This window comes from Podarcis vaucheri, assembly GCF_965113315.1.
Source record: "Podarcis vaucheri genome assembly, chromosome: 17".
NCBI lineage: Eukaryota > Metazoa > Chordata > Lepidosauria > Squamata > Lacertidae > Podarcis > Podarcis vaucheri.
This window is the reverse complement of record NC_138755.1, coordinates 37,026,471-37,049,672: the sequence shown is the minus strand read 5'-3', so window position 1 is coordinate 37,049,672 and position 23,202 is coordinate 37,026,471. Positions and strand designations below refer to the sequence as shown.

At 41.9% G+C, this 23,202-nt stretch overlaps 1 protein-coding gene across 3 annotated transcripts in view; it reads right to left on the bottom strand.

Moving 5' to 3' along the window:
- The window catches only part of PAX5 (paired box 5), a 225,357-nt gene that overhangs the window by 133,045 nt on the left and 69,110 nt on the right, over window positions 1-23,202 (bottom strand). For all 3 annotated transcript variants that reach the window (XM_082205048.1, XM_082205050.1, XM_082205049.1), the window contains exon 6: window positions 7,220-7,395. In XM_082205048.1, coding sequence (XP_082061174.1) covers window positions 7,220-7,395 — 176 coding nt within the window. The remainder of the gene's footprint in view (window positions 1-7,219; window positions 7,396-23,202) is intronic.

Genomic DNA, 23,202 nt, shown 5'->3' with positions numbered 1-23,202 from the left:
GGACCATTCATAGACTATTTATACGACTGTAATCCCTGCAGAGTAAATGCAACCAAAACAATTGAATTGGCTGTAAATCACAATTTTCACAGGCAAAAGGCCAGTTAAAAGAATGATTGTTTCTGCTGTTATGTGTAAAGTGCCTCCTGTCTGTTGTGAACCAAACATGTTCTTTGGTTATGCAAAGTGGGCCTCTGATGCTGGTACAACCTGATCTTGTGTGTGGTCCATCAAGCTGCACATTGCACAAAATGCCAGTTAGCAACGTTGTACTCAAGGGCTTGTGTAGCAGGTACTGAAAGGTATGTGCCTCAAGCCCCCAACAAATCTGCTCTGGAGATTTGGCGGGGCACACAACAGATTTAGAGGGAGTGCTGGGGGAGGAAGGGAAATTCCATTGTGCAAGCAAAAGTCCTTGTGCTGAGAGGTCAAGTTAGCTGGATACATCGGTGCCAGGTCCTAAGGGCTGAAGCACTTTCGGATCCCCAACTTTTCTTAGGGGGCCAGGCCCCTTCAATGTTCAGAGGGCATTCAGTTCTGCTGCCTGGCTCCTCGCAATGTCACATCAGGCCCCCTCAGTCATTCTGAAAAGCTGGCGCCTCTGGTTGGATACTGTTCACAACTATTTTAATATCAGTATGATAGGGTTAGAATGGAACAAAAGTGTCTTAAGCTACCTAGGATGCTCCAGCTTTCAAAGGGTTATTCCACAAGCTCCAGATAACTAGAAGCAGATAGCAACTGAAACAGATAGCTCTATGTTATTTGAATCAGTAAGACAAGTCAAGTGCTACATGGAAATTGGTGGAAGAATTATAGAATTGTTAAGAGTTGGAAGGGATCATCAACATCATCTACTCCAAACTCCTGCTGTGAAGGAATATTTTGAGGGGTTTTTTTCCAAAAAAAAGACCTGAAATTTCCTGGCTTGGACAAGAAGAATGATTATCCTATCCAGTTCTGATATTATCTCTGCCATCTTAGGAAGATATAGAATTAACTCCAGGAATTTATGTGGTGTAGGGAGAACAATGCTAAATGGAGATACTCTCCTATATTGCCACTAATCAAAATATTATTATTATTATTATTATTATTATTAGTGCTTCTGGTTAGATATAATAAATAAAATGAATGACATCATCAGAAGATCTGAGTTATTTGGCATGGGTTACATGCACTTATCTGTATCCAGTGATACCTCCGGTTACATATGCTTCAGGTTACATACGCTTCAGGTTACAGACTCCGCTAACCCAGAAATAGTGCTTCAGGTTAAGAACTTTGCTTCAGGATGAGAACAGAAATTGTGCTCTGGCGGCACGGCAGAAGCAGGAGGCCCCATTAGCTAAAGTGGTGCTTCAGGTTAAGAATAGTTTCATGTTAAGTACGGACTTCCGGAATGAATTAAGTACTTAACCCGAGGTACCACTGTACTAGACTATGAAGCATACTAAGTATTGCACTCCAAACACACCCATACACTGTAGAAGCCAACCAAATTCCACTGCACACAATGCCCAGCAAGTGCTATCTGAAATATACATGAACATACATGAACATTCTAGTAGATTAGCATGTTAGAAGCATATAGCTAGTCAGGAGAAATCCAACAATGTGTGTTCACCAGCTGTAGATTTTTGTAAAACTGTGCCAAAATTAAAGAAAATATTGTCAGTTCTGGATTAAATTAACAACTAGCAGAGGATGCATTCCTTAAAGGGGGGGGTGGAGACACCACAGCAGTTTAACCTCCCCTGACCTTTGAACTCTGAGGGGGGTCATACACATGTCACTGTTCCCAGCTGTCTTTCTGACACTCTGCCCATTGCAGGGCCTTAGCCCTTTCCATTTTGTAGCGGTATTGATCTGTTGGCAGCAATGGGCTGGATAATTAGCCAGGAATTAGGGTTTCTATTACAGCCAGGAGGTTGCCCCAGCTGATTTATCACCTGAATAATTTACTGTGATTGAAAGGAAATTAAAATGAACTCCATTCGACAACTGTGCACTTTTATGGGCTTTAGTGAAGACTCAAAATCCAAATTAATAGCCTTGTGCTGTTTAATAGTCTACTGAGAGTAAATATGGGAAGGTTTTCTCTGCTGCTGATGTGCTTTCTCGTGCTGGATTTAGAAGTTGCTCCTCCTCCCCCCCTCCCAAGATAACTACTGACAGACCCAAAGGTATTTTTTACTTGAAAGAGACACATATTAGTGACTAAACTGTTACAAACATGTCTAAAAAAAACCCAAAAACCCTCTAGTTCTATTTGCACTTTCCTTTATTATTAGCTTTCGGTCTGGAGGCAAAGTTAAGGCTAATCATTTGAAAACAAAATGGGATGCATCCTACATTTTCATTCACAGGAACACACATATAAGTCATGGGTAAAATTAAAAAAATTGCAAGGGGAATAATAGATATATCTGTTCCCCTGCCAAGCACAGGTAGATCTGCAGATCTGAAAGTCATTTGTATTTGCCTCGTAAAACAGTTTATTTGTCTTTCCTATGTTACAAGTTTCATTACAATAGTTACTTTTGGTCCCAGAAACAAAAACATTCTTTTTCTAGAAAAATAGGTGCTAGTACTCACCCTGAAGTTGTTATAGTAAGTGCCACACTTTTTAACAACAACAAAAAGAGGTGCCAGTACTGCGTACCCGTGAGTGTTCCCTGGGGGGGGGGAACACTGCTTACATCTATAACAGTGTTCTTCTTTACAGTAAGCTCAACTTCCCAGTATTACTACATATGCAAATTCTGAATGCGGAATTCTGAATTTGAATTTTGAGTTTCAAAAGAAAAAAAATTACGACCCCACCCCCACTCACCACTCCCCCCTCCACCTCTTTCCCCATGTCTCTTCCTAACGTCTCAACAAGTGAAACTGATCTGTAGAAAATGTAACTTGAAAAAAGAGACATTGCACATACTTTTGTAAACCAAGAAATCTTTAACAAAAATGCATTTTTTTAAAAAGAGAATTTTTTACCTCAAAACTCTGGGTCTTTAGACCTGTTAGCAACTCTTGTTGTTTTATTTGGCCAGTGTCAAATATCTGTTCTCACAAGCTGTAAACTGACAAAAGCTGTCAGTTTATGAATACCATTTGAATGTAGTATGTGAAGAGTGTCAATGTGGGATAGCAGTTAGTGTGTCTGGCTAGGATTGGGGAGACCAAGGTTCAAGTCTTCACTCAGCTGTGACGTTCACTGGGCAATCCCAAGTCACTGGTCTCAGCCTAACCTAGAGGATTGTTGTGAGGATAAAACAGGAGAGAATGGGATCTTGAATGCCATCCTGAACTCCTTGTTGAGTTCTAAATATCAAACGCTGTTAATCAAATATTACATATTGAAATAAAGTATTCTTGCTAAGATTGGGGGTTTCATCAGGAGTAGATTAACTGAGCCAGGATTGATTAAAGTCGGTCAATTAGCGAGATCTATATATATATATTATTGTTAGCGAGATTACTGGCTAAATGGCCCGCGGGTGCTTTCTAGAATATATCTGAAAAGTCCCGAAAGGGGCTCTTTCCTTTCTCTCCTTTTCTTTTCCCCTTTTCTATGTAAGGATGATGTAACTTAAGTCTGAATATGAAAAGAAATAATATAGACCATGCAGTTTAGGTTGGAAAGGAAGACAGGCTACTAAGAGGGGATAGCTGATTTTTTGGCTCCACAAGCTCTGGAAAGTGCCTTTTGGGAAGAACTGCCTCTGGTGTGGGGTAGTGGATTTGACTGTCTGTTGCACTGTTTAAACTGTGGTTTCACCTATGCTCAGCCTTTGTATTTGTAAATAAACTCAACTATTACAAATGCCATAAGCCTCCCAGTGAGCTTTCCAAAGGAAACAAAGCCCAGGTAAACAATGCACCCGTGGAACTTCTCACCACTAGGGTAAGCATAATGGTACCCAATATTAAAACCAAATATCATCACATGTCAAAAGTAGATATATCAAGTTTATTATGAATATTATTTCAAATCCATTTATTACTCCAAAGCATTCAGGTAAATAAGACTGTATAACTGTTATGTAAGCTCTAGGAACAAATATCTATGGGAAATTCCCAGACCAATCCAATGCTTGTGGAAAACAGCAGAAGCCTTTAGGTATTTCTATCTCTCATACCATTTCTAATTTCCTTAGGATTTTTCAGTCTTTCCCATTTTTGGCCCCATGTGTATACATTTGCATGCTGCTGGTGTTTCTTCCACCAAACAAAATGGTGCTTCCATCAGGTTTAGCAGCATTAATCAACAGAAGGGGGAACAGCTATCTGAAATCATACTACCACTACCGCCACCCAGTGATCAGTACTGTCAAAGCTAACAGCTATGTGCTCCAGAAACACAGACAATTGTTTAAAAGAGGATTCTAAAACGTTTCTCAACCAATAACAACAAAATAACCACCTTGAATGTTCTGGTGTCGCAAGAAATTTTGGTCACCTCACTGTTCACCCCAACTCCAGCTCACTTATGTACAAGATTAAGAGCATGTTGGTACTAGGGCAAACCCACTTCTTATATCCCCCATAGTAAGATCACTTCCTATTTAAATCCCAGCCCAAGGGTCAGATGGAGATGCAAATTGCCCCCTCTCTAGACACCAGAATGGTAATTTCATGAGCACAGAGGCGCAACAACTCCCTTCCACAGCTGATCTGCAAAAGGAGCTCTATATGTCCTGTAAGTACATATGGTGCATGCAATGACCACACACACTTTTGGTCACATGCAGCACTGGAATTTACTCCCCAGAATTGTTGACCAAAGGTTAATGCAGCCCTTGGACCAATAAAAAGGTTAGCCTGTTCCACAAAATGTTGCTTCCTCTAAATTCAGTTTCAATACTCTGAAGTTGATGGGCTAAAGAAGACCTGATAAAGGCAACTTCATGTATTTCTTATAAAAATAAACACCCTGAGATCTGGGCTTCTGCTGTGCTAGTCTTAACAAAGTATCACCACCAACAACAATGGCAAAGTGAACTCCACCTAATGGTACACAAAAGCATTGCACTCTTTACTGTTTCACACACGTGCAAAAACCAGAGCACCTATTAGCTTAATATTTCCATGAAGCATACTATTGTGTGAATGTTTTCAGCTTCTGTACAAATACATTAGATTTCTCTTCAGTGCAAACCCATAAATTAAACAGAAACATTTTCTCCTTAGTATGAGGGTGATCATTTCTCTGTAATGATAATCAGAACTGTCACTCTAGGAATTTTATGTCAATGTATACTTTCCATTTTTAGAGCATCAGCCAAAACATCTGCTTCATCCTGCAGTTTTCATACTATATCTCAGGGAATTACTCAGGGCAGAATTCAGGCAGAATTAAACCCCCTTAGCCTAGGGATAAGTAAAAATATGTAAAAGCTGCAATCTTATACTCACATGAAAATAAGTTCCATTGAACTTTTGAATGTGGTATAATTTACATCAGCAGGGGGGCAGTAGGGTGTGTCTTGCCTTTCAGTAAAGGACTGGATGAGAGCCAATCCCGATAAGACGGAGGCACTGTTAGTGGGTGGTTTCCTAGACTGAATGGAAGGGAGGTTGCCTGCTCTTGATAAGGTTACACTCCCTCTGACGGAGTGGGTACATAGCTTGGGGGTACTTCTGTTTTCGCTTGAGGCTCAGGTGGGCGTGGTGGCGCAGAGTGCTTTGGCTGGTGGCCCAGCTGAACAACTATCTGCACAGGGACAACCTAACTTCTGTTGTCTATGCTCTGGTAACCTCTAGGTTAGATTACTGCAATGTATTATACATGGGGCTGCCTCTGAAGACTGTTCAGAAACTTAAGTGGCTAGGTTGCTCACTGGGGCAAGGTATTTGAACATATAACACCAATCCTGACCCAACTGCACCAGCTGCCAATTAGGTTTTGAGCCCAATTCAAAGTGCTAGTTTTGACCTATAAAACCTTAAAATGCTCAGGTCTGCAATACCTCAAGGACCGCAATACCTCATGGACCATCTCTTCCCGACCAGACCATGCAATCATCTGAGGCAAAAAGTCTGGAGGGTGGCAACATAAAAATAGGTTTTTTCTGCAGTGGCTCACTGCTTGTGGAATTCTCTCCTCAGGGAGGCTCACCTGGCACCTTTGTTATACAGTGGTACCTCGGTTTTTAAACCTCTCCATTGCTGAACATTTTGTTTTTTGAATGCCATAAACTTGGAAATAAATGCTTCGGTTTTTGAACGCACTTCAGAAGTCAAACCAAAAACATAGCTTCCGTACTGAGTTTTCCATTTTGAGGCTTCCATACTGAGTTTTTGGTTTTTGAACGTTTCAGAACTCAAAGAGTCTTCTGGAATGGATTACGTTAGAAAACCGAGGTACCACTGTATATTTTCAGCCACCAGGCAAAAACATTCCTCTTCTCCCAGACCTTTGGCTAATTAAACAATCTATAGCCTTTCAAAAAGTGGAGGAGTATTGTTTTTGTTTGTTGTTATGCTGTGTATTTTTGTGCTTTTATATTGTAAAACACCATGTGATCTTTGGATGAATGGCAGTATAAAAATTTAATAATGTTTTTTTGAAAAAAAAATGTGAAGACAGACTCCAACAGATTGAGCGGGTGAGACTAATAATGAATCCAACCGTCAAGCAGGCAGTTTCTGCACGTGCTATAGAGGGAAGTGAGGTGCAGGTGGGGCTCACCAACCTTGGAGTGTAGCCAATTTAGGAGAAGGGAAACTCTGATCTTAAACCTCCACTGCCTTGTGATACATCTTATGGGGAAGAAAAGGCTAAGGAGTAAACTCTATATACAAATCCAGAGTGGAATCCCTAAGAAGGTTGGATGGTGTGTTGCACGCCTCTTTCTGGCAACTCCTGCAGCCAAGTTGGTGTCAAACATGATGCTTTTCTCTCTTTTTTGGACCACATCATCTGGGTAACCCAGGACCTCCATACACATTGCCCAACCTTGTGCCCCAGGGAAGTCACTTCGGTGCTGCAAACGTAGTGGTTTGACTTCACCTGCAGAGACTCGCTCCATTGTCTCAAGACAGACGGATGCCAACAACTATCAGATACAGATTATCAGATACTGAAGAGTATCAAATTCAGTGCCAAATATTAAATGTCAAATCTGAAAGACTAGATAACAAAACAAGAGTTGATGACCTAGAAGTAGATATGGAGACAAAACTCAGGCAGATTAGTTTCAGCTCCAAATATTACCTGCTCTGGTTTGATGGGTTCAGTTGTTGTGAAGATATCAGAATAATGCTGTCTTTCAAAGACTCGATCCAACACTTCTAGCTGCTGCTGGGTGAAAAGATCTCCTCGCATTTGTTTCCGGAGGAAGTCTCTACCCGGAAGAGAATGGCCATTTGGTACTGGAGACTCCTGAATGCCTTTCCAAGAGGGAAAAAAATACAGAAACAGATATATAGCTATTACAGTGATAATCACAAGTTCTTTTTCTCTTGTTTTTTTAACAGCATAACATTAAAAAATTATAAATATAGGCAGCTTCAATTTTAAAATGTATCTTGTTTAATTTTCCTGTTACCTTTGCTTACATCTATGTATTTACATTCAGAAGATAAATTAATCCTTGAAGAGTTTATGGGGAATTGCTTTAAGATGATACAGCAGCTGGATAGCTGATCATAGAAGACACTTAATTACATGCAATAGAAGCCAACAGCATGAAAATCTAGATCCATCAAAAATCACCAAAATGCTCTGCTTTTGTAGTAAAACTATAGTACTGCATGGTTAATGTAACATAGTTATATATAGTCATATACCCAACCTGGGCTCTTTTCAGGGAAAAATATTTACTGCAATTTCCCCCAGGATGCTAAAATGTGGTATGGGTGGTGCTGAATATTTCTTTCTTGCCAGATCTTGGTCTACATTTGAAAAGTAATGAAGCATTGTTGCTTCAATTTAAGATAGAGATAAATATCTAAGGTATGAATGCAAAACTGATTGATCTGGTCACATCTCCTCCTTGTTTGAAGAATAGAGTAGCCCCTGAAAATATAGAAGTTGGCTACACCTGGTCTAAGGTATGATAAATGGACCTTGTTCAAACATCCAGGCAACATAATCACAAAGTTCAAATTTTGTCCAACGGCACAAAACAATCTGTGGATTCTGTGGTGATCTTGTACATGTGGGCATGATACTGATGGTACACACCAATAACTACTATTGTTTTTACTTTTCTTCAGTTTTCACCGTGCTAGCTTGAGACAAAAAGGTAATTTGTTCGGGTACTTGCACCGAGGGAATCTTGAACTTGTGTAAGAATTACATTATGGCACACAGAGGGCGGAAAAGTCCAAATATATAAAAAGCAGATTATCTTTTCCCCACATTCCCAAATTATATCATGTCTAGCAGAACGAGTGCTGGGTTTAATCAACCATAGCTTATAAAATTAAAAGTCTGGTAGGAAGCTGCATGTTACCAAACGACCAGGTAACAGAGCATGGAAATGCTTGTTTTAAAATTCCAGGTTAAACCAATATTATTTGCAATTGGGCTTTAAAAGTCATGCATTTACATTTTTCTGGTGAAATGGAAACAAAAAGATTCTGCTTCTACTTTACTGAAATCCATTGCACCTTCAGTTACTTTCATGGAGCACACTCATCAAATATCTAAAGTTATACAGATACAGAATGCATTATTAATGTGAGTTGAAGTTTGAGCAAATTACCTTTACACATTTATTCCTGCATTGAAGGGGGGGTTGGACTAGATGACCCTTGTGGTCCCTTCCAACCCTACAACTCTATGATTCTATGAAGCTGAAACAGCCTCAGGCCTGGGATATGACCAGAAGGTACATGATGCAGTTCTACTGCTGAACCCAATCAGGCCTGACTACCTGATTAGCTTGCATGGAAGATAGCCTGTGTACCACATATGAGCTTCTCTGAGTTCTTTAGAGTAAAAGTGGAAAAATAATACAGTACTGTCTCTTATCCAGGAGGTTCCACATAGCCATCCTGGCTTGTAGCCATTGGCAGATTTACCCTTCATTAAAATGTATTAATTCCCTTTTAAAGCCATCTAAACCAGTAGCCATCATCTCATGGCAATGGATTAATGACGTCAGAACAAATTGCTGCTGCATTTGCTTCCAAGCCATTTGCAACAATACCACAAATTCACCTGCCACTACTTTCTGCCCTTGCCCCTGTGTCTATAACAGCAACCTGCCGTATATATATGTATTTGTGGGAGCTTTTCCTGGCATGGCTAATGATGCACTCCTAACCCCACTTTATCTGGGAGTAAGCCCCTCTGCATTCAGCAGGACTTACTTCTGAGTAGACAAGTTTAGGATTACTCTGTAAATGTCTGTGTTTCAAAATGTTCTTTAAAGCACAGGAGAAGGGACAGGGGTCTGTTTACAGTGGTACCTCAGGTTAAGTACTTAATTCGTTCCGGAGGTCCGTTCTTAACCTGAAACTGTTCTTAACCTGAAGCACCACTTTAGCTAATGGGGCCTCCTGCTGCTGCCACACCACCGGAGCACGATTTCTGTTCTCATCCTGAAGCAAAGTTCTTAACCTGAAGCACTATTTCTGGGTTAGCGGAGTCTGTAACCTGAAGCGTCTGTAACCTGAAGTGTATGTAACCTGAGGTACCACTGTATTTTAAAAAAAAATCACAACCCCAGCCACAATTCCTTAGTGAAGCAGTTTGCACAGGTTGGTCTTGTCATCAGGTTTTGGCAACAGAGTGGATTATAGGCTCACTTCCATACATGGTCCTATAATCCAAACTGTTAAGTCTTCTCTCCTTGCATTTGGTTGCTTCCAGTATATTTGTTTGCTTTAGCTTCTAAACACTATCTTTAAGAACCGAAGAAAAAGAACTCAAACATGAAGAAGCCAAAACATTGGAGGCATTCTGACAGCCTGGCACTTTACCGCTGATTGACTGTTGAATATATTTGTAGGATTGCCACTACTGCATGCGTCTGCTTAGCAGTTGTTAAATTATTGCTAGAAGATTCAGCGATAATTTATTCCAGTTTCCCCTGAAATGCTAATATATGGTGTGGACACTTCAGCAATAGTGTAACTACTCCTGTCTTCCTGGGCAGAAAGAGATGGGTAGAGTATCCTTTTAAAAGGCTCTCTTGTTTACTGAATAGGATTATGGGATAGCCAACATCTTGCTTCTCAGCTATATGGGCAAAGCAAAGAGGAACAGCAGTAGTTTATTTCTCACTGAAACAGTAGTGCAGACAGCACAGAAATCAAGTACTTTATTGCTGAATTAATGTGGGAGTAAATCACTGCTTTTTTTGGAAAGGTAGATAAACTCTTGTCTGCAGCAATAGGGTGTTCATGGGGGGGGAGCATTTCATCAGATGCAATGATTTTGTATTTATGTATTTGTAGATATCTCCATTTAGAAAGAATAGTGTTCAGGCATATTTTTCAAAGGTGTAATCATGAGGAAAGGTGCCCAAAGGCTGCAATCTTATACATGTTTTCTTAGAAGTATGTACCACTGAAATCTACTAAATTTGAGTAGGCCGGATGAAAATAATTCTGCAGGGCTAAATACATTAATTGATTAGTTACCTAGAATTTACAGTTCTATTGCTTGCTGAACAACATAGGAATGATCAAATGGCAAGCCTGTAGCACCTGGTAGTCAGTCACCTTTTTATTATTTTCCATGCATTCATTGAACCAGATGGCATTATATTGTATAAAAAATAGTGAAATGGAAAGCATCATGTGAGCAGTACTGGGTGGGGTCACACCACCGAATTATTATTTGTTGTCTGTGTAATGGGACTCAATGCCATAATAAGGCAGTGAGAACCAAGTTTTTTAGTGAATGGGTTTTGGGTAAAGGGGTATGTTGTTGTTGTTCTAAGCAAAGAGTAACTGGAATTGGGACAGGGAACAGAAATCACATCTAGGCAGTATGAGTTTCAACCTCTGAGCTGTAGCTCCAAGTGTACTATCAGTCAGACCACACACCCTCCATAATAAAGGTATTTCACCAGATTTTTCAGATGTGACTGCAATTTCCATAGCAGATTTATCAGAAATATCTTACGAAAATAGTCAGTCAACCTCTCCAGCTCTCAAACCCAAAGGTGAACAATGGATTTTTTCCCCCTGCTGCATTCCCTCAGAAGTAAGCTGTTGGGAACTACACAATGGCAGGACTGGGACCAAAAAGTGGACAGGGCTAGAGACAAAGGTGAGTGGGGGCGGAGCCCTTCTATTGGCAACTCCCCTTGCGTACCTCCCCTGCCCCCGCCTTGCCACTTCCATAAAAAAGGTTTTAGGCAGCCCTAGAGCCACAGGTTTCCAACCCCTTTCAAAATGCTTGTCTCAGCTCCAAAAAAACACATGCAAGGCATTATTAATGGTCACACACGTGTTGCTCAAATCTAGGGAAATAGTTGATTTGCTTTTGTGGGGGTATTTCACTTGTTCCCGGCTTTATTTCAACTCAATCCAGTTATACAAATTGCTTTGAGAGTACACATGGCCTTCTCAGAGTGAGATATTTCCTAATTAATTCTTTAATTCAGTTTCATTTGACAGGCGCCATTTTGGGAATAATTCTGCTTTTCATCTCTCTGAATAGACCCCAGCCAACATTTTGTTCTGTTTTTTACACATGTATTAACTAGGTAAGTGGGTAAAGGAATAGACAGACAGAACTATTTCCTTATGGCCAAATTAGACATGCAATTAAATATGTGACTGGCTCTTGCATGCTTTTTTATCATGAAAGGACCAGTTCTGGTTTCAGATCATGGTGTTTCAATGGGGGGGGTGAAGATTAGATTTAACTACAGTCCTCTTGATACTGATCCTCCTTTGTCCTCAGCTGCCAATTTCCCTAGGAAAAAAGCTGCCCCTGATACTAATGACATTTCCTCCCCCCCCCTTATAAGTAGCCATAGAAGCCCAAATATGGATCATGACTGAAGTAGGAACAAAGGGTTAAAATTTCTTATCTTTCCATGCTGCAGTCCAGATTCACAGCTGGAGGTCTAGCTGCTACAGCTAACTCACAACTTAAGTGCTTTTTACTTGTACTCAGTCAGCTTTATGCACCTTGCAAAAAAGGGGGGGCATAAAGGAGCAGATCTCTGTGGGGGAAACTTTGGCAAACCCACCTGCCATTGCACCCAATATATTTTGACTTTATACAATTTTGGCTTTATGCCCTACCTGGAACATAGCCCCCATGTAAGTTGAGGGTCACCAAGCAAAGACCAAGCACACAAGTGCTGATCACATGCTTAGTGTCACATTGCTGACCAGTTTCAGACTGTGCCTATTTTTGCAAACTTTACCTTCCACACCAACTGCTACAGATACCCATACACATGTGTACAGTCATGCACCTGCACACAGTTTTAAAATTTTAGTCAGGAATAGTAATATTAATTTTGACTTAAATTAATATAAAAGGATGGCAGTTTAATAAGTTATCATCTGACACGAAGGAAACTGCTAGGCATTACTGTGATGTGTTTTTAAAGCTTGTTACATTTCCTTAGGAAGGTTTCAATAAGCTATTGATAACACTGTTCTTATAAGTATTTCAGGTATAACAAAAAATGAACATTCAAAGGAGTTTTAGGACCTACTGTAAGTATACAGACTTAAGCCTGAAATTAATTCAATGTTAAATTTGAAATAACACTATAAATAATTAAAATAATTAATGCTACATTTTGATATTCACAAAAACTGAAGTTTCGGGAACTCAAAAACTGGGTTTTGCAACCAAAACACAAATTTTGTAACAAAAATCAAAGTTCTGTGTTATTTGGAGCAATTTGTGACAATTCAGATTTGAATTTGACAATCACACGAATGCTGGGAATTTGTCAAATTTTCAATTCCCATGGTAGTTCATTTCAACTCTCACATAAATGTGAGATAATTACCATTACCATCAGACATTGTTTGACTACACCAGAACATCTCTGATAATTAAAAATACTGTTGGCAGACTTCTAACAGTTTAAATTATAAATATGCTCCAGGGAGCGGTAAAGGAATTCTTCATCCAGTCATTCCATCACTTAGGAAAAACATGCTTCCATGGCAATAGCACTAGTGCTATACTCATAGGTAGATTTATTTAGGAGTAAACTCCCATTAAACTCAGGGAGATTTACTTTTCAGTAAACACAGGCCTTGATCCAAAGAACTAGTAAAGCAAAGGAGCTTTACAGCTGCAGGGCAAACTGCTTTTGAAGCCAAGGAGAGGGACCCACCAGTTTTTACTGAGCAAGCATCATTATTTGGGCTTACTATATTATTGGTGATGCTATATGTGATCACACTTTCAACGCTGTTTGTTCCTACAGAAAGTTGGGGGCAGTCACACTGCTTCATTTGCAATAGATACATGCCCCATAGTTACTTGCTAAAATCTTGTAATTTGTTATAACACAAATGTTCGGCGTGGGGGGGGCGTTCTTCTGCTTTTGTTGTGCTGTAGTGTAAGAGCACCCCACCAGCTGGCAATAATGTAGCAACACTGGGGAACCACTGCAGAACTCATAAAGTGGAACAATGTGTGAATGATCCAGTATAAATCCACAACTTGGGGCTTATCTATATTTACCGTATTTTTCGTCCCATAGGATGCTCCGTCCCATAGGACGCACCTAGGTTTTTTTGGGGGGGGATAAAGAAAAAATGTTTTCCTTTATTTCCCCCCCAAAAGCAGGTCGGGGAAACCAAACCAGGTCAAGGAACAGCGGGATGGTGGCGCTGCGCCTCCCCACTGTCCCCCGAGCTTGTGGGGCTGGCCGATGTCTGCCCGGCGCAAGGGGCGCTCTGCATCAGGGCGCCCCCCCCGCGGGGCCGGCAGGCTGCTATCCGCAGCGTGGGGAGCCTTGCTGGGAACTCCCGCAGGGCTGACTAGGCTGCGGATGTCTGCCCGGCGTGCCAGGCACTCTGCTTCAGTGTGCCCCGCGCGCCGGGCGGCAGGCTGCTATTCGCAGCCTGGGGAACCCTGCGGGAACTCCCGCAGGGCTGACTAGGCTGTGGATGTGTTCCCGAAGCACCGGGCGCTCTGCTTTCAGTGCGCCCGGCGCTCCGGGAAGCAGGCTGCTATTCGCACCGACCCCTCTCGCTCTCCAAGCTTCAGCAAAAGCCTGCATTCGCCCCATAGGACGCACCCAGATTTCCCCTTCATTTTTGGATACAGTACTTTATCCCTGTCTCTTTCCAGACAAAGGTCCATATTTTAAAGCTCAGTGTCTGAGCTTCCCCAAAAAAACCTGCTCTTTAAAGCTGAATCAGAGTGAACAGCTGCTATAGTTTTCTACGGATTGCCGTTTGCTCCAATTCAGCTTTAGAGAGCAGGTTTTCGTGGGAAAAGCTCTGCAGCAAAACAAAAAAGGATGGGAACTCCGACATGGAGCCTGTACATGGAGCACAGATTGTGCCTGGAAAGAGCAGAGGAAAGGTAAGTGAGGATAAGCCCTAAAGCACTGTTATTGCATCAATGACTTGCTGCAGAGTGTACTTGCAAAACAACAGCAGCAGCAGGTGTGAAGCTGCAAAAGCAATTCATTACCTGATATAAATACAAGATACTCTAAAACAAAACGTTGAAAATTCCACTAGCAGAGCACAAGTCTTCACAGTTGTTGCATAAACTTGCCCTTAGTAACATTGCTTATTTAGAACTATGCTAATACTAACTTCCTTCAAATATGGCTGGACTCTGGAGAAAAATAAGGAAGATGGCCAACTCCATAATATCAGCAGCAGTCTGTGTGGTGACGTGGAGCCATCCTCCCAACACTGGTATCACTGCAGTTTATCTGGATGTGGCTAAAAGGCAAGGCTAAGTGGTAGTGAGGTGAGGCTGCATAGGCTCACTGACATGAATCAGCTCTGCTGGTGCAGTCATGCAGCCTTGACCTCACAGAAACCCTGAAATTTCAATGATTTCCATGGGATTTATTCCCAGGTCAGTGTGCACAGGATTGTAGTCATATCCATTCCAATGTCCATCCCACATCATCTTTAAGTCTCAAGGCAGGTTGCCTTTTACAAAGTCATATACGGTAAATTCATAAAAAGGTAAAGGGACCCCTGACCATTTCAGTCGCGGACGACTCTGGGATTGCAGCGCTCATCTCGCTTTACTGGCCAAGGGAGCCGGCGTTTGTCCGCAGAAACCTTCCAGGTCATGTGGCCAGCATGACTAAGCCGCTTCTTGAGAACCAGAGCAGCACATGGAAGCGCCGTTTACCTTCCCGCTGAAGTGGTACCTATTTATCTATTTGCACTTGACATGCTTTCGAACTGCCAGGTTGGCAGGAGCAGGGACCGAGCAACGGGAGCTCACCCCGTCTTGGGGATTTGAACCGCTGACCTTCTGATCAGCAAGCCTTAGGCTCTGTGGTATAAACCATACAAAAGAGCAAATCCCAAATGTATGCTAGAGCTGCAAGCGCTAGCTACTCATAACACTTGAAAAGTTTCTAGCAGTAAGAGTGATACTCCTTTTACCATGTAAGGCCAGCCACTCTTCTGAACAAATCTATCACTATTTTCAGATAGCTGCAGATTGATCTAATCAACACCACACATACTGAAGCTCAAACCAGATAAGACAAAGTTGTTTTTGGTCTATTGGTTTAGTTGGCATTCACCCTGTTCTGGATGGGACACCACTCCCCACTAAGGATCAGGTTTGCAGCTTGCGGTACTGTTTAATCCAGCCTTACTGGAGGATGCTGAAGAGGCAATGGCAGGTTGTAGTGCCTTCCAACAGCTTACTGGAGAGTGTGATTCATGTGATTGATGTACATTGTTTAATGTCTGCAAGATTTGTCAGTTACTTAACTTTCTCATGCAACAAAAATCTCTTTTTCATGAAAACATGTGGTGCACTACAATTACCAATAATCCATATGCTGCTCTTAAATTTGCAAAGTATTTTACAATATTTATTGCACTTGTCCTCACTTGGCAGCTGTTATCTCCACTTTTTAGGTAGATAATCAAGGCTAAGGAGCTGTCCATAACTCGAGATAATGTGAATTGTGAATCCCTTGTGCCTCCAACTCTACAATTTTTTTATTCTGTTTATTTAATTCCTTCTCAGTTATCTGGCTTTCTCCTCTCTAAATCTGGAGATTGTCTGTGCAAGGTAAGATTCAACTGCCATTCTAGTTGTCTTTTGTATATGGAATGTACATATTGTCTTTGAGATCAGGCAGCAAAATGTATTGGACGAGCCCTGGAGATAGAGTCAGTGGGCATAATCCCAATCCGCTGCCCAAACCCACTTGCTGACTGCACCAATTTTGAGGTCATCTGCACTATGCTCCACATAAAAGGAACTAGCTGAAGCCAAATCTAACTCTGTAGTGTAGCTGCTGAGATGCAATGGCTCTCAGTTAGCATTCTAGATAGTAACAGAAGGCAATTATTTAAGAGGAAATGCATTTTTCCTAGTAGCTGAAATGCATTTTTAAATCTTATATATTTGTCCCCCACTTGAAATTGCTATTATTATGGAAAAGCCAAATACAATGGTACCTCAGGTTACATACGCTTCAGGTTACATACGCTTTAGGTTACAGACTCCACTAACCCAGAAATAGTACCTCGGGTTAAGAACTTTGCTTCAGGATGAGAACAGAAATCATGCAGCGGCGGCGCAGTGGCAGCAGGAGGCCCCATTAGCTAAAGTGGTGCTTCAGGATAAGAACAGTTTCAGGTTAAGAACAGACCTCCAGAACAAATTAAGTTCTTAACCCAAGGTACCACTGGACAAAGAAGTAGAATAAGATATAAGGAATTCCTTTCTGATGTTATGAAATAAGTGATATAAAACAACATTATGAGAGTATTCTTATATTTTCCTAAGTGGTTTTCATAACGCTAATTTAAGAAATAAAGAAACAATGGGATATGATGCTATGTCAGTAGCCCTTGTTCATGAAAAATTCAATTTTTCAAATCTCAGGCCTACACTTTCCAATTTGATTAGCTGATAATATAACCAAATTATTTCACCTCATAAGAAGATGCAGGTTAGCTAACAAAGGTGTTAATTACACGTTTTAAAACTGTGAAAGCAAAACATTAGCATGATACAAAAACTGCCATTCTTTTTCCTGCTGCAGTTTCTTCTAATCGAGACTAGGAAACACTTGGTTTAATTACCACTTGGGAAGCTTTGTTTACAAGCTAAAGTGCACTGCAGTCCTGAAATCTCCCACCTTTATCTGGCAAGCAGTATAGCCACTTTCTATTAAGTAGCAAAGCTGTGATTTAAAAATCATAAACACTAGGAGAGTTCTTTGCACGTGCTCTATTTGTGCTTCCTAAGTGCTATCTGTTTGTTTTTGTTTTTTCTTCCAAAGGATAATATTACAAAAAAGCCTTATATTTTGCAGTGTATGCAGCTGATCATTGCACAAATATTTTCTAAAGAAATCACTATATTTCTCCAAGATGGGTATGGGCTTTTGCTGTAGATCAAAGTGAGGAGCGGGGGGAGGTTGGGGAGAGAGAAAGAAAGATAAATCATCAGAGATCCAAAAATACTTTTCATTTGGAGAAGATATCAGACCATTTTGATGGCACTGATAGAGTCTCAGCTCTGTCTCCATTACCCACTGAAGGCAGCCGGAGTCAGGAGCTGACAACACTAGATTATATTCCCTATAAGATGGTCACCAATATATATATATATGATCTTCAACCTCTATTGATTGACCAATTTCACAAGCAAAGACTGGTGAAATGAAGCTGAAATGAACATCATGCTTTAACTCATTGAACCTATCAGGCCTGAGTTAATCTCACTGTCCACTGTCTCTGATAGAATTCAATTGATCAATCATGTTTCGGTGATAGTACCATTTCACTGGCTTATTGCTTCTTCATTTCAAAGCTTGACCTGTTAGATATACTTGGACCACTGCTGGTCTCAGATACATAGAGATCAGCATCACTACCAAAGTCTATTGTCTTATGTCCAAGTTTATAAGAACTCGGAATCCCCCCCCCCCCCGTCTTTCACCTCATGCATACTTGTGGTCTCCCAGCCATAATGACTAGGAAATAAAACTCCACAAATCACACTAGACTGACTATAAAAATTCTTTCCATCACTCCTTCCTTTTGCTTTCATGTCTATAATATTCCATTCACTGTAGTTACCTGAATAAATACAATGAATTTAATTTCCCACCATTTGTATACAGAAGCATCTGAAAAGGCTACGGCCTGGGATTGGATTCATTATAGATCTAGCAGTGTGTGTGTGTGTGTGTGTGTGTGTGTGTGTGTGTGTTTAAAAAAAGTTTTAATTGATCTAGCAATTTTTTAAAAAGTTTACAAAAAAAGACATTTTGTGCTTAGAAGCTACTATAGCACATAAAGGCTGGGCACAGGTAGTAGTTTTTCAAAGACTTAAAGACAGTATTGTTACCTTTTACCTATTTGATATATTCATTTTTTCTGTTCCAACAGATTTCACAAGTTTAGCAGTGCTTCAAAAATATGCAAAATCTAATTGGCCAAAGATCACAGAGGCAGCAGAGAAAGAAAAGATGTGTACTACCAATTACTGCTGAAAGGAAAGGCCATCCCGCATTTCCTTTTTCATTCTCTAACATACCATTACCAAAATAGCCTGCGAAATAAACACATGCCTTGTTTGCCCAGGCTAATTAATCAAGGGGCACAGCAATTAAAAACCTTGATCCAGCACACAGTGGGGAGAGGTGTCCCTCCACTCCGTTGCACCAGGTTCAGCTGCCATGGAGGTCCTTGCTCCATCCACCAAAGGAGGGGACAGGTAGAGGCTTCCACTGGCAATACTCCCCTGTCAGTAGGCAACACCACCATCCAGAAAGACACATGCTCTTCCCTCCAAAAAACATGTCCCAGTACACTGTGTGCTGCCGCTGGACCACCCTGAGAGTTCAAAGTTCCCAACTGAACAACTCTGACCTCATTTCTGATTAAATGTGCAAGCCGTCAGTGGCTTGTGGTCACTGGACTAAGGGGACTAGGCTACTCACCTAAATGTTCCCCTAGTGCCTCCTTTCCAGAGCCCAGGAAGCTTTTGCCCAGCTTAGGGAGGGAGGCTCAAGGCTCTGATGGGTCCAGGATCCATCCTACCATCTTCCCAAAGCCCATCTAGCTTTAGGGAGGGCAGCTCCACCCTCCTGTCAGAGCCCTGGCACCTCCTTTGCAAAGCCCAGGAAACTTCTGCCTGGCTTAAGGAGGGAGGCATGATGCCCGTGTGTGACATCACAACATCACATGCAGTGGTGGAGCAAGTCGATCAGGCGCCTTGGGCAGTGTGCATGCCCTGCGCCCAGGGGCAGGGCCAGCCAGGGCAGGACACACCGCGGGGCCTCCAAGGAGTCTGCCTGTGTCCTCCCACTCAGCCGCCTTACAGCCGAGGGGGAGGCAGCGGGCAGGATGTCTGGGGCAGCACAGAGCCTGTGGGCACCAAGCCACAGCGTCACTCCCAAGAGAGACGTATGGCTCGGGTGCACTGCAGGCCCCACAGTGAGTGCCGCCTGGCATTTTGTCACACCTCACCCCCCCCAGTGGTGACACCCTGGGCGACCCGCCCCCACTGCACCCCCCCTTCCTCCACCCCTGGTGACATTGACCCCCCTCACAAGCCAGTGCCTCTGGCCCCAACTGTTCTACTATTAAAAATTTTCCCGCACGCCACTGCAAGCTGTGAAAGTGAAATTTAGTAGCTGCCAGCAAACGTGAACAGAAACTAAAAGTGCCAGTGAGAATTTCCCTCTTGATGCAAATTGCAGCTTTGAAGGAATATTTTTTTGAAGACTAGAGCAGAGAAGGAAAGAGTTAGACTTCCTTTCCTCACACCAGCTGCAATTTCTATAATTATCAGACCTGCCTACTCCCCCACCCCCTGCAGTAGCTGCTATTTGCATATTAATGCAAAGACACATTTCACTTTGCAAGCATGTGATTGAATAACAACAGCCGCCCTACTCCACCTCATTCTGGAAAAGCCACTTCAGGAGTGGGGCAATTTGTTGCTTTGCCAAATGCACAGTTCTAAGATAACACTTGTATGTATAAAATCATCTGCAGGTAAAGCAGCTGGAGATAGGAATTTCGAACAAAGAATGGTAGGTGAGCAAGGGGTTAAGGGAAAGTGCCCTCTCCACTGAGTTTCTGCACAACATCTTCCCCATTTAAAGCAGCACTTGGAACGGGGTAGGTAGAAAGGGCCACTGTGGTTTGGTTACACACATCTGAATGTAATGTGCAGTTAGACCCTGAACACCTATCTGTGCTGGAAATATATTACTTTAATTATTAATCAGCTGTCATTGCTTTCCTCAATATATCCTTAAAAATTGTAATTTGGATAGTTTGATGAGGGTGGTGATGATTCTCGGTTAAAGGTTTTTTGGCCCCAGTGACAGAATTACAGTTCCTGAGGGCAGGGGAGGTTGAGGAGAGGGAATGGCAGGTGAACCAAAGTTGAAGACCACAGCATAGAATGACTCTAGGAGTGCGTTCACATGTTCATTTTGTGTCACATGGTCCAACAGAAGGTGACCAGGAAGACTGAAAAATCAGGCTTGCCCAGTCTATGTCAGCTGGCCTGCCGTCTGAAAACGACTGGATGATTCTCATGATTTAGTTCTCCATGGAACCAACTACAGCAAATAATGGCGGGGGCGAGAGACATGGCATGAATTCAGCATACGTTTTGCTTTAGAGTGCAAGGAAGCAGAGATGCTGAGTAACTAGACAGTATTGGGGTGGGGTGGGGGTGCAGGAGGAAAGGTGTTGTTTCTCTGAAAGTCTTGCAGTATCGATACATCTCAAGCTTCTTAACTGTAGCTTTGTCCCAGATATAATATATATACAGGGAGACTAATGAGCAAGAGGAGGTAGCTCTCCCACGATGACTAGCTCCTGCATCCAGGATATATATATATATATATATATATATATATATATATATGAAGAAGAAGAAGAAGAATCATAATAATGAATCTTGGAAGTCCGCGCCCGAGAAGGCAGTGCTTCATCCCAGCCCCTCATGCTTTGCCCCTGGCTCCATCAGCGCAAGGTGGAATCACTCAGGCTTATTGACACTTCATCTGCCAAAGCATTCCCGCTGCATGTGGATCATCTGGTAAACTGCCCGGCTTCTGGCGGCTGGACTCCACACTAAAACACCTCCCCTGAGCCTCTAGGAAAGCTGGCATCAGTTGTTACCATAACAAACTCAATTGTTCTCAGCAGTGCTCCGGCAAATAAAGTCATTAATTATGGCCCTCTCTCTTGGCCGCCGTTGGCTGGAGCGGCAATCAATGTGAAACCGCTCATTGCCTTCTCTCGGGGAGAGGAGGCAGACGCCATAAAAATAAACTGCAGCCCGAGCAGAACCCTGCCAGTAAGGCAGCAGCAGGCTGCAACCAGTAACGGCCATCACGCTGGTTCTGTGTGCCTGGCTACATTTATTTGGCCTGCCTCAGCCATGGGGGAAGGTATCCCATTAAGCAATTATTTTTATCTTATAACGTCAATTTACTTATACTGATTGGCTTCCTGCCGCCAAATATCAATTAAATTGCAAATGCCTGCAAAAACTGATTTTCTATCTTTGTGTCCCTCCCCCCCCCGCACACACTTTCCCCTTTTTACCTCACTGTATTTTTCCCCCTTCTCCTTTCCCTCCCTCTCCTTTTCTTATAAACTATGTTCCAACATAATTTAATTTATTTCCCTTTCCATATCTCAAAGGAAAATCTATATCTCCTCCTGGAAGGCCATTTGCCCTATGTTATTGGGAGCTGAGGTATCACACTATCGGACCATTTGTTTCAGCTGACTATCGGCAGCCCATCAGTGCTTCTAAAGACCTCTGCCATCTCCATGCAATTGTATCCAGGATTGCTCAGTTTATAATTTGTTATAATATATATAATACATGCAACACACACACACAGAAACCTATGTCACCATCAGGCTTCTATGTTTTTCTTTCAACTTCATTAGCTCCCCTCCACCCACACCACCAATACAAGCAACTTGCTTGATGAGATCTGCTTTATTAGTAAACTTGAAAAGAACTGGCTGTCATTTATTTTAACACTGTTCTTTTCTTTAAAAGATGGGGATCTAAAGAGGAGATGGGGATATCAAGAGAGGCTAGTGCCTTCTGGCAGTGTGTTCTTGTGTGATAACTGAATGAAAGGCCTCTGGAAAATGAAAAAAGGCAGGTGGGGGAAAGTGAATTCTCTGTGTGTAAACCATCAGTGGCCTCTGTGAACTCTAAAGGCTATATAACAGGCTGTGTCCATGCAGCTTGAGAGCAAAAGGCATTCACATATAGACATAACCACGGATCTGTAGTTTGCATTTGTTCAGAATGCAATCCGATACATGGCTGGGAAAGATGCACATTTTTTGTCTGTGTCCGTAATCAGGAGATTCTAGATGCTGTAGCTTGGTTACATAGAAGACGAAATTTCAGTAGCTACAGCTTTTCTCCCCCCTGCTAAAACTCCTTCTTATCCACAACAGTTGAATGGGCAGGAGCCCCTTTGCATCTGATCATCTTACCTTTTAAGACTTAAACACTGTGTACAAATTTACCAATGCTATGGGCCTGGTTTTTCCATATATTTTCAGCTGCAGGTCAGAGCCACCAACAGGTTTTTAAAGCTCTGCAGAAAGAACTTTTAACTGGCAACATCTTGGTTCAGACACAAACCATGTACAAAAGTGGAATTTGATGCAGATGGCCCTCTCAGAGTCCCTTGAGATGTAAGGACTAAGAGAGCCGATGGTCTTCTTATCTAGTTTCCTGTTAATAAACATTATAGATTGGTCTCATAAGGCATCAGTGTTGCACCTAGAAATAGTGGAACTCATACATCCTACCATTACTGTAACAATGCAGATATCAATAAAAAATGCCTTCTGAATCCACACCTGAGCATTATGGATGGCTGCGTGCCCAACTTTACAGCAAAATAGCCAATGATCTTAATTGTGCCAGCAATTTATTACAATGTGCAACAACAAAAAAGGAACTGAGGAAAGTCTGAACAACTGGCAATGTTCAGATTATAAGTACAGACAGAGAGCTGAAGCCAACTAAATGTACCATAAGTGCAAACCCATTTGAATTGATGGAACTAT